At 42.2% G+C, this 12,421-nt stretch overlaps 1 protein-coding gene and 1 long non-coding RNA gene across 2 annotated transcripts; both read right to left on the bottom strand.

Annotated features, from left to right (window-relative positions):
• Positions 1-528: 528 nt before the first annotated feature.
• LOC123119350 (DNA-binding protein HEXBP) lies at positions 529-3,490 on the bottom strand. Its single transcript, XM_044539139.1, has 2 exons — positions 3,325-3,490; positions 529-2,496 (listed from the first exon to the last, which is right to left on the bottom strand). The coding sequence occupies exon 2, from the start codon at positions 2,480-2,482 to the stop codon at positions 1,055-1,057; it is 1,428 nt and encodes a 475-aa protein (XP_044395074.1). The 5' UTR covers positions 2,483-2,496; positions 3,325-3,490; the 3' UTR covers positions 529-1,054.
• A 2,832-nt stretch (positions 3,491-6,322) lies between these two features.
• On the bottom strand, positions 6,323-10,042 carry LOC123119351 (uncharacterized). The gene is made up of 2 exons (XR_006458615.1): positions 9,879-10,042; positions 6,323-6,661 (listed from the first exon to the last, which is right to left on the bottom strand). It is a non-coding gene; the product is annotated as an uncharacterized lncRNA (long non-coding RNA).
• Between the last annotated feature and the right edge of the window lie 2,379 nt (positions 10,043-12,421).

Below are 12,421 nucleotides of genomic sequence, written 5' to 3' on the forward strand. Positions count from 1 at the left end.
AGCTGGTAAGTGCAAACTAACAGACAGTACCCTACATTAGCATTTTTCAGTTCAAAGCAACGAAACTTGGGGCATACTCATGTACAAGCACAATGTAGGGTTTCCACATTATATCAACATTATATATGTTCCAGCAATCGACCCCCCCCCCCCCCTGTATTGAGCAAGGATGAGTAACCTTTTTCTCTTCGGCAAATTGTTATTCTGAATGCATGTTATGGAATGGTTAAGTGGAGAGCTTATTTTGGATCTTGAGAAGACAGCAGCAGTACGTATTTCGATTTCGATACAAATAAAACTTATACAGAGGATTCGTTTGAAAGAAAGTAATTGCAGTACTTTGAAGGTTATTAGTTAGTGCAGGACTAGTAAACATTCGGTCTGCCAACACTGGTCTTTTTAAGCCTTCATCTGCCTAAGTTTGTTATGTGTGCTCCTGCCAAAAAACTTCACTAGGCCCTCTACCAGAAACAAAACAAAAAGGTTCTTACCCAGATGTATCCCGTACACTTGTTCATCAAGTGCATGGAGTATGGAGAAGCATTTATTACCAAGGAATATGCCAGTAAACTTGCACAATGCAAGTGGTTGTGAATCCCATCTTGGGAATGTCTTCTCATCAGATCATCAATTGGCACCAATATCATCTCAGAGAAAGACATTCCAAAAACACATGATATAAAATGCCCTTCCTTGAAAACTTTTCAACCGCTAGAGTATCTAAAGAAAAAGACGGTAACTGTGCAGTAACTTTTTAGTCAAGGGAGGAGGTCTGGCTCAGCTCAGTGAGTATCTTTTCCCTTGGTTGTATCTTTAGTGCCAAGATCTCTTCCCAAGCTGCTTCTCGGCGTGATTGAAAATGTAATGCCATGGATAGTCATTATGAGTACTACTGTTTGCTTTACCGATAGCTCTTGGTGGAACAGTCTTAACGCTTCTGGTGCTTCTGAGGGCATCGATTGGTGCAGTGGCCTTCTTCCTTGCAACGGAAGCATGTAACCACCCGTGTTGATGTGTTGTCTACTGTAACCAAAGGACTAGACTTGTGGACGGTCTATGATTGATGTTTCAACGGACACTTCTTGCGCCTGTGCCCTTCCTCACCACACCTTACACATCGGACATTCGATTTACGCTTCATTTCTGATGATTTCTGGCCCTTCTGAGGGCATTTCTTGGCTTTGTGGCCTTCTTCATTGCATAAGGAGCATATAAACACTCGTGTTGGACAGCCCTTGGCCCTGTGCCCTTCCTGACCACAGCTAACACATCGAAGAACCCACTTCATTTCTGATGAATGTTTAGCAGTACCAGGGTCCTGTTCTTCCAATACTTTGGACATGTTGGAGGATGTAGCTATAGTGCTTCTCTCTTCTAATTTTTTTGACGCGTTGCCAGATATAGCTCCGAACTTCTGCGGACACATACGGGCATCGTGACCTTCTTCACGGTATGTAAAGCACATCCTTTTCTTCCCTTCTGTTTTTGTTTTACATGTTCTAACCATTGGACTAGACTTGTTGGGGGTCAGTACTTTTGCTTTTGAGGGGCAACACTGATCGTACAATATCGGCTTCCTTGCTGATGATTGTTTAGCAGTACCTGTATCAGGGTCCCGTTCTTCTAATTCTTTGGACAGGTTGGCCGATGTAGCTATAGTGTTGCTCTCTTCAAATTCTTCGGACTGGCCGGGGCTGTTCTGAGGACACTGAAAGGCAAAGTGACCTTCTTCACGGCATGTAAAGCAAATTGGACTAGACTTGTTGGCGGTCAGTACTCTTCCTTCTGATTTTGCGTAACACTTGGCAGGTGTAGATGATGGGTTGCGTTGTTTTGATAGTGCAAGCCGCAGAGCCGCTTGGAAGTTGTCTCTCTGGCCCTGAAATGCCTCAGTCAATACTGAATTCAAGGGGCACTGAGCAAGATAATGATCCTGACATTCACAGATAAAGCATTTAACTTGGCTTAAACGGCACTCTCCATCGTCATGATACTCGTCACAGCTTGAGCAACCGAGACCATGTGTATTGGTAGTATGCCCTATCTCTCCACAGCGGGTGCAAGCTCGATTCTCCGACTTGTTCTGCTGGCAACACCACATGCTACAGTGGCCATTTTTGCTACAGACCGCGCAAATGATTTTGTGCTCTTGGTCCTTGAAATGGCACTCAGAACTGTAATGTCCTTCATTGCCACAGACCAAACAAGTGATTACACCGTTCTTTTTGTCCTGAATGTACCTACTTTCCAGATCTTGTTGGTATGGGCTGGACGTCAGAAAGAATCGATCTCCTGAAACATGGAAATTATTTTGCCTCCCTGGCGAGGGGGTGAGTGAAGCACCATTCCATGGAGGCCTCTGTTGCGGATAGTGGCCTTGGTACCCAAAGGAATGCCATGCGATGTGCTTCGCTGTATGTTGGTGTTGGTTCTCCCACTTTCTTTTTGACCCGATTTCCTGACTCTTGGCAGATGATCCCATCTGGTTAATTGTTTCTGACCAGGGATAACAGACAAGAGGAGAAAACATGAGACAAGGAAGAATGTAGTTTGAGGTGTACGATGAAACGATTGATATTCTAGACGCTGCTGTGTAGATGCAACAGAATATAGCCCATACAGCTAAAGAGCATCCGCTGATGTGCATGCAAACAAACAAATTGTCTTTTTTGAATCTCCGAATGTACATCGAGTTTTTAGCTGAATTTTTTCGGAGTTGTAGACATACCCCACATGAATGTTACTATCAAACAATTTCAGATTTTTTTGAAATGACTAGATGGTGTTGATCTCCCTCACGATCTCACCTAAATGTGAGATCTCATACAAGTCTCCCCCACTATATAGTATAGGTGCAAAACAAATGCCTTAACCATATATTTGTGTTTGAGCAAAGGTGTTGATATCCTCCTACTGTCGATGCGAAAAATCTAACATGTGAAGAGAGAGGCTGTAACAGCATAATTCTGTGATGTACAAAGCTCTGTCCTTTGTAAAGAAAGAAACGACTAACAGGGCAATTGCTTCAGTAGCAGTCAATTTTGCTTGTTTTGTGCTGCCAGAAGCAACAGCAAATTGCTTAATGAGCAGCGTGATATACTAAGATATGAAAGAGGGGGGATGAACAAATCGGATTCAGGACCTAATCATGGGGAAGAATTCATTCACCGTTTCAACCTACCGCATGCACCAAATCACCTATCGAATTAGTGGATGCAGGCGGGATAATAATCGATCTAAAATCTAAAATCTAAATGGAAGGGGAATGGATCAAGAAAAGACGGGGGAGACACACGAGGAGATGGGAAGCGTAAGGCCTACTACCTGAGGGCAGGGGAGCAGGAGAAGGGAGCCCCGGCGGCGGCGGCGACGACGACGGTGGTGAACTGGTGGCGGCGGGGTCGACAGCCGGCGGCGGCTGCTCTGCTGTTTTGGTTGGGAATTGAAGCAAGCAGGCCGTGGTGGGGATGACGAACAGGGTAAACAAGGCTTTCTTCTTCTTTTTTTTTTTTTTGTGGAGACAAAGTTCCTTCTTTTTGTGGTGCTCGCTACGTTTTTTTTCTTTTTTGGTTCCTTCTATTCTTTCTTCGATTTGTTTTGTTTTTCACTGGTTTTCTTTGGGTTTTTTTATTTTTTCTTCGCTTTACTTTGGTTTCTTTGTTTTCTCATTGATTTTATTTTGGTTTATTCTTTCTTTCGCTATGCTTTGGTTTCTTTGTTTTCTCAATACAATAGGTTTTCTTTTTCTTTTTAGTCAGGTTTTATCCATTTTTGTTTCTTTTTCAGCGCATGTCTACTTTTTCCCAGTACACAGTGTACATTTTATAGCACACATGATACAATTTTATGATACACGCTACACATTTTCCAAATGGGTGACAAATAACTTTTTAAACTCATGTTTTGAACAGTTTTTAAATCCATGGATTTTTTTTCAAATACACAAAAATATTTCTTTTAAACTAATCCCTCCGATCCATATTAATTGTCGCTGATTTAGTATAAATTTGCACTAGATCGGCGATGATTAATATGAATTGGACGGCATAAACATTGCTTTACATTGTATAGTTTTTTTAAAAAATCATAGAATTTTTTTGGAAACACGCGGATATTTATTGAAAGTCATGATACGCTTTTTCGTGGAAATGTTTTAACCAACATGAATTTTTCTTACATATTTTATATATCATTTTTTAAATGCATGAACATTTTCATGATATGCGGGAATGTTTCCATCAAATGTTATATACATTTTGAGTGGCACGAAACAATTTTTTTTGCATTATCAAAAATAAAATAAGATGGTGTACGCACTTTTTAATAATTTCGCATGTATTTCTTTTTTAAACACGGGAAGTTTTTTATTGCCACAAATATTTTTTTTGAATGTTGTCAACTTTTACTTTTTTTAGGGATATCAACATTTGAATACACTATCCCTCTCGCCAGGGTTTGTTCCTTCTCTCGCTGACTTCGCTGGTGTAGAGCTTTCTCTCCTCCTATTCATCCATCCTCACTGATGAGGACATCCCAACCATGGACACCACACCACCAATCATCAACGGGTCAATTACAAGAAGTCGCGCAATGCAAATATATGATCAAGTGAACACTAACTTAAGTTTACCATTTGACCTTGAAAACATGGTTGTGCCATCACCTCCTTTGTTGTTGGTTGAACTCAGGTGCAATGTCGAAGAAAGCCAAACACATTTCAATTCGTGCAAAACAATGTTTTATGGTGAAGAAACAAAGTTAGGAGTTCATGAAGAAATGAGTTGTCTGCTGAAGAAACATTGTTCCAACTCTGGCGAAACAATGTTTTGCACGAGTTTGGATATCCCAACTTGCGAAAGGTTTTCAGAACTCGAGTTTGTTGTTGAAGGAAACATTGTTCGACCCCAGTGAACAATGTTTGGTCGGGAACTGCCAACCACCTCCGATGAGAGATTTCCAGAAGATACCTCATTAAGTCTCGAAACCATTTAGTCCTACCAAAGTTGGTTCTCTTTTCACATCTAAGCTGGTTCCCAAAGCTAGTTTTGTTTTGACACCTATCAAAGGGGGTTGTCCTGATTATAAATAGGCTAGCTCTTCCCTTCATTGGGGACTTTTGCCATTTCTATCAAAGACCCAAGACATAGACTCCTCCTGAGATTGGAGAGCTCTTATTATCCTTATTCTCGTGATTCCTTGAGAAATTGCTCCTAATTCGTGCTCCACGACTAGATCGTATTGTGTGGGTTAGAGTTCGTGATTTCCCTTGCGGATTGCACCTATCCCGTGCTCCACGACTTGAGCGTGGTTGTGTGGGGTAGTATTGCGGGTTGTGGATCAGCGAATGTTCGGATTGCAGGATTCGGTGAGCATCCTCCTCGTCGCGTCATAATCTCTTATTTTCTGTTTTTCGGCTGCTTGCAACTTGTTATCCGCATCCATTTATCGATCCTACGCCGTGAAGATCGGACCTCCCCTTGTACACCCTCTTGTCCGAAGACGGTGTCGCATCACTCACCATGACTTTCGCTCGGGTTGATCCAGGCGGTCTCTACAATGATGCTCGGCCTTGGTGATACGTGGCAACGACGGGGTTCAAGGAGTTTCTCCGAGTAGATTGATTAGTGTTTTGTGATTAGCAATCCGTCAGATTTTTCATCACAGAAGAGGGGAATGGATCATCTTGAGGGTATGATGGAAAGATTGGGTCTCTTGAGGAAGACATAAAAAAATGTTGTGTTCGAGAGGGAGGACCACCATCGAAAAATACTTCACGGCGGGTTGATTTAGCCAAGATCCAAAAAATAAGGAATACTTCCAGTTTTGTTTTTTCAAAAATACGCCTTCAGTCAGGGAGCTAGTGTAGGAGGTTCGGATTCGACATCTCGAACATAATATATATTTGATGTGTCTCAAACGTATCCATAAAATTTTATTGTCTCATGCTATTATAATATCACTTTGAATACTATACATAGCAAAAAGAAAATCCCAAACTAACCTATTAATTCAGTGGCCAAAGCGAGTTGTTGTTTTCTACATGTTTTCGACTTTTCAGAAAATCCATATCTACGAAGGTCAAATTATACCGGGGATTTAATATGATTTTTTCCAAGTTATGAAGATTTCAGAAAATTTCGAGAGGGGCCAGGTGTGGTCCCCACACGGCCAAGCCAAAAAGCTAGGGGCCCACATGCGTGGGGCAGCCATGTGGGGCCCCTCGGTCCGGATATTTGCTGGCGTTTTGAGGGTCCACATTGGAGACGCCCTTAGCGGGGTTTCCCCTGAAAAATTAAACATTTAAAAAAGGAGAGGCCAAAGATATTTACACATGAACTTGTTTTTTGTTGTTCCTGTGGAGCTCAACTCTTCAAGTATCTCATCATGAAACTTTACACACATGTAGAATACATCCTTAAGTACTTGTGTATACTTTCATATATTTTGTAAACTTTAAAAAAATATGATTTGTAATTAAGAAAAAAAAACAGAAAGGGGCTCCAAAACACCCCACTCTCAAAGATGAGCCCTCAAGAGCGCACAGTTTCAGCCCTTATACAGACAAGCCATGAAACCTGGTGAGCAAAATACGAACGCCGGATAATTCGAATTACACACGGCGAGTTTCCACTTTCCATCCTCTGTGCTGTCTACTGATGCCCTGTTACATACACATAGATAATAATCATAAGTAGAACTCCGAAATATTCAAGCAAATGAAGCTAGCTCCTTCTTTCTGAAGATAATAGAAGTGACACGAAAATAACTTTAAAGTAAGCAGCAAGCAAATCAGGGATCGCCCAGGCGATGGACTAGCGCTCAAATGTTGGTTCTATACCTAATTTTACATTACTGTACAAGGTAATCTGCTAAGTGCTAATCTGGCGCATTATAAGCAAAAGCTGCTAAGTGCAAACTAACAGACTGCATCCTACATTAGCATTTTTCAGTTCAAAGTTCAAACTTCTTTGACTATACAAGCAACAAAACTTGGGGCATACTCATGTAGAAGTTCAATGTAGGGTTTCCACGTTTTCAGGCTAGAATGAAGTTGTATGATTATATCATTATGTAGTCACTGAAAATCAATGGTCCTAAAGTGCGGTTCTACAAATTAACCACAGTATAACTTATGGATCAACATTATCTATGTTCCAGCAATCGACCCCCCATGTATTGAGCAAGGATGAGTAACCATTTTCTCTTCGGCAAATCCTTATTCTGAATGCATGTTATGGAATGGTTAAGTGGGGAGCTTATTTTGGATCTTTGAGAAGACAACAGCAGTATGTATTTCGATACAAATAACACTTATACAGAGGATTGGTTTGAAAGAAAGCAATTGCAGTACTTTGAAGGTTATTCGTTAGTGAACATTCAGTCTGCCAACACTAGTCTTTTTAAGCCTTCGTTAGGGCCGGGTCCAAGGCCAGGTCCGGATCGGCCCGTTCCCATCCTGATGCCTAAGTTAGTAAGTTTGTTATGTGTGCTCCTGCCAAAAAACTTCACTAGGCCCTCTACCAGAAACAAAACAAAAAGGTTCTTACCCAGATGTATCCCGTACACTTGTTCATCAAGTGCATGAAGTATGGAGAAGCATTTACTACCAAGGAATATGCCAGTAAACTTGCACAATGCAAGTGGTTGTGAATCCCATCTTGGGAATGTCTTCTCATCAGATCATCAATTGGCACCAATATCATCTCAGAGAAAGACATTCCAAAAACACATGATATAAAATGCCCTTCCTTGAAAACTTTTCAACCGCTAGAGTATCACAAGAAAAAGACAGTAACTGTGCAGTAACTTTTTGGTCAAGGGAGGAGGTCTGGCTCAGCTCAGTGAGTATCTTTTCCCTTGGTTGTATCTTTAGTGCCAAGATCTCTTCCCAAGCTGCTTCTCGGCGTGATTGAAAATGTAATGCCATGTATAGTCATTATGAGTACCACTGTTTGCTATACCGATAGCTCCTGGTGGAGCAGTCTTAATGCTTCCGGTGCTTCTGAGGGCATCGTTTGGCGCAGTGGCCTTCTTCCTTGCAACGGAAGCATGTAACCACTCATGTTGATGTGTTGTCTACTGTAACCAAAGGACTAGACTTGTGCACGGTCTACGATTGATGTTTCAACGGACACTTCTTGCGCCTGTGCCCTTCCTCACCACACCTTACACATCGGACAATCGATTTAGGCTTGTTGGCGGCCAGTACTTTTCCTTCTGATTTTGCGGAACACTTGGGAGGTGTAGATGATGGGTCGCGTTGTTTTGATAGTGCAAGCCGCAGAGCAGCTTGGAAGTTCTCTCTCTGACTCTGAAATGCCTCAGTCAATACTGAATTCAAGGGGCACTTAGCAAGATAATGATCCTGACACTCACAAAGAAAGCATTTAACACCGCCCAATCGGCACTCTCCATCCTCATGATACTCGTCACAGCTTGAGCAACTGAGACCATGTGTACTGGTACTGTGCCCTATCTCTCCACAGCGGGTGCAAGCGCGATTCTCCGACTTGTTCTGCTGGCAACACCACATGCTACAGTGGCCATTTTTGCCACAGACTGCGCAAATGATTTTTGCCACAGATGCAACAGAATATAGCCCATCAGTGGCGGAGGCAAGGAGGGAGGGACGAGCAGGGGCCAGCCCATCCCCCCCCCCCCCCCCCCGATACTCTTGGAGCTGGTGTACGCAACCAGCAAAATCAGACGTACAAGCATAGACGGCTGCGGCGCCGTGTGCCCTTTCCGCCGCCGCCGCCGATCAGCTTCTGATCTCCCCGCTTTGCCGCTCACGATCTGATTTGTACGACGACTCAGCGACACAACCTACTTCATAGCTTCAGCCAACGAACTAGCAGGTTCACACATCACACTATACTAATCTCTCTCACTTCTCATCTCAGTGTTGAAACTATATATATCAGATTTTATTTGTTTTGTTTTCTCATTTGAGATTCTATCAAGAATTCATACCTTGTACGTGTCCTAAAATTACCGTGATGCAAATTATCTTGTATGAGTTTATATTTATTGATGCAAAAGAATTCTATGGGGACCTTACAAAGTAGCTAATTCTGAAATTGAAATTCTTCAACTATGAGGAGAAAAATGCAGCCAAACACCATTAATATTAATTCATTTTTTAAGCTAGTTACTTCTAAAATTGAAATTCCTCAACCATGAAGAGAGATAACGCTGCGAAACCACATTAAGATTAATTTGTTTTCGAAGCCAGTTGCTTCAAATTCTTGACATACTGAAATTGTTAATGAGGCTGACGTGCTATAATTATCTTTTACACTGGATTTTTTATCTACTTAGCTTGGCCCCCCCTATACTCAAATCCTGGTTGCGCCCCTGTAGCCCATACAGCTAAACAGCATCCACTGATGTGCGCCCATACAAGCAATGCCTCAACTATATAATATAGGTGCAAAACAATGCCTCAACCATATACTTGTGTTTGAGCATAAGTGTTGATATCCTCCTACTGCCGATGCGAAAAATCTAACATGTGATGCGAGAGATTGTAACAGCATAACTCTGTGATGTACAAAGCTCTGTCCTTTGTAAAGAAAGAAACGACTAAACAGGGCAAATGCTTCAGGAGCATATATGAAAGAGGGGGGGAAATAGTGACGGATGAACAAATAGGATTCAAGACCTAATCATGGGGGAGAAGAAGAGGGTTCAGTGGGAGGGACTGCTCTGCTCGGTATGATGGGAATTCAACCAACGTTTTAACCTACCGCATGCACCAAATCACCTACCGAATTAGTGGATGCAGGCGGGATAATAATCGATCTAAATGGAAGGGGAATGGATCAAGAAAAGACGGGGGAGACACACGAGGAGATGGGGAGCGTAAGGCCTACTACCTGAGGGCAGGGGAGTGAGTAGCGGGGAGCAGGAGAAGGGAGCCCCGGCGGCGGCGGCGACGACGACGACGACGGTGGTGAATTGGTGGCGGCGGGGTCAACAGCCGGCGGCGGCTGCTCTCTGTTTTGGTTGGGGGTTGAAGCAAGCAGGCAGGCAGTGGGGAATTACCTAACGGACCGACAGTAGCGGGCTGCGGGCCTGCCCATTTTAGCGCGGGTGCTTCGCTCGCTCCGGGGTTTTTCGTTTTCTTTTCTTTTTGGGTTCCTTTTATTTTTTTCCTTTGATTTGTTTTGTTTTTCACTGGTTTTCTTTGGGTTTTTTTTCTTCACTTTTCTTTGGTTTGTTTGTTTTCTCATTGGTTTTCCTTTGTTTTATTCTTTCTTCCGCTATACTTTGGTTTCTTTGTTTTCTCATAGGTTTTCTTCGTTTCCTTTAGGGGTTTCTTCGTATTTCCTTTTTGTTTCTTATGGTTTTTACCGGATTTCTCTTTTCAACACATGTCTAATTTTTATCATTACACAATGTACATTTTAGAGCACACGGGATACAATTCTATGATACAAGCTAGACATTTTTCAAATGCGTGACATATACCTTTTTAATTGCGCGGAACATTTTTTTTTTGAATATGTGGGAACATTTTTTTTTCAAATACACGTAAACATTTTTAAACATACTAGTAAATCAACAATAATTAATATGAATCAGATGTCATGAACATTGCTTTTACATTGTATAATTTTTTTAAAGATCATGGATGTTTTTCGGAAACACACGAATATATTTTGAAAATGTCACGATACGATTTTTTTAGTGGATTTTTTTAATCAACATGATTTTTTCTTACATATTTTATATATCTTTTTTTAAATGCATGCACATTTTTTGGATATGTGGGAATGTTTCTATCAAATGTGATGTACATTTTTTAATGGCACAAAACAATTTTTTACATTATGGAAAAAAATTAAAAATTGTACACATTTCTTAATAATTTCGCATACATTTGTCTTTTAAAGACGGGATTTTTTTATATTGGCACAAACTTATTTTTTGAATGTTATCATCTTTTACTTAAAACCATGCCAACAAAAAATTAAATTATACCAGGTTAAACAAAATTGAATGCATGTACGATGAACACTTTGAAAACTAAAAGGAAAATTGGAATGGAAATTAAAAAATAAGAGAAAAAATAGAAAAAAAAATTATAAGAAGAAAAGGCGGGTGTGACATCGGCGCTACTGTGCTAGCCCATAATCGGTTGCCTTTTGGCGAAGCAAGCTACCCACGTCGACAACTCTACCACGACCGAGTCGTCCGGCTCCCATCAGCTCGCTACCGACGAGGACTCGACATCGGATGACGATGTCGGAGGGGCCTTTGAAGGACAGGATCCGCTCGCTACCGAGTCGGCCGACGTGGTGGCCTCGGACGGCTCGGGGTCTACGTCGAGCAACACTTCCAAGAGGAAAAATCCGAGCGTGGTCCGGGGAAGGTCCCGGAACCAATGGTTGCCGACGACCGTCCTATCATAACTCCGACGGGAGAGTGGTAAGTATTTGATTTGCAAAGTATTTTGGATACCCCAACTTTTCCACTCACATATGCTTGTCTTTTTCATTATGCAGTTAGTGGGAATTTCTCCCTGCCAAGCCTAAGGGGGCGCGACTGCCGAACCACATCATCGACTCCCTCGTGAGGAAGTACTTCCCCGGGTTGGCCAAGTCGGGTGACGACGACCCGCCGTCGCCAGGTTTCACATGGGAGCACTACCAGCACACTAAGGATGAGCATGATGTCACCATGGCCGCCGGGTCATCAATAGTTTTCATGTAGTATCTTTGCCACTGCATTGTTTCGTATTCAAATTCTTGTAATTAACTGCCATATGCTTTCTTGTAGGAAGCATTTCCTTGCGTGGATGGTGAGAAAGAGAAGGCGACAAAAGCCCTCATGAAATCAGCTCGGATGATACTCTTTCACGTCAAGCACACGCTGCGGTACAAGGGCGTGATGCAGTGTTGGCAACTTGATGACAAGGGGTTGAAGATGACGAGGAAATTTGCTTGCCAGACGTACTTGGAGAGAGAAGAATACTTGTCAGTGGTAAGTCACACTATTGGTTGTTAGTACTTTGAGTCATCCGCCGCTTGTTAGATGCATTAGTCAATGATTCGATTTTGTCTGACTAGGTGAGGTAACCGAGGTAACCCTGGATGAAGGAAGATTGTCGAGAGGCCCTGGTTGACATGTGGTGTGACCCGGCATGGCAGGCGCAATCAGTGGTGAATCTAGCACAAAATTGAAGGGTAGGCCCAAAACATCACGTTTCTAAGTCTAATTAGCAAATACATTGCAATTTACATGTTAAACATCTGAGTAAAATTGTCAACTAGTATGCTTAGCTGAAATAGGATATTTGGAGGGTAGACTTAAGCCTATTGAAGCCCCCCTAGTGGAATCGCCACTGGGCACAACATGTGAAGAAGGGTAACGATCGCGCCAACATGTGGACAGAGTTAATCAAAACCAGCCGACC

This window comes from Triticum aestivum, chromosome 5D (assembly GCF_018294505.1).
Source record: "Triticum aestivum cultivar Chinese Spring chromosome 5D, IWGSC CS RefSeq v2.1, whole genome shotgun sequence".
Classification (NCBI taxonomy): Eukaryota; Viridiplantae; Streptophyta; class Magnoliopsida; order Poales; family Poaceae; genus Triticum; species Triticum aestivum.

Excerpts from the sequence above, each read along its gene's own strand:
- LOC123119350 (XM_044539139.1), bottom strand. The coding sequence starts at position 2,482 with ATGGGATCATCTGCCAAGAGTCAGGAAATCGGGTCAAAAAGAAAGTGG.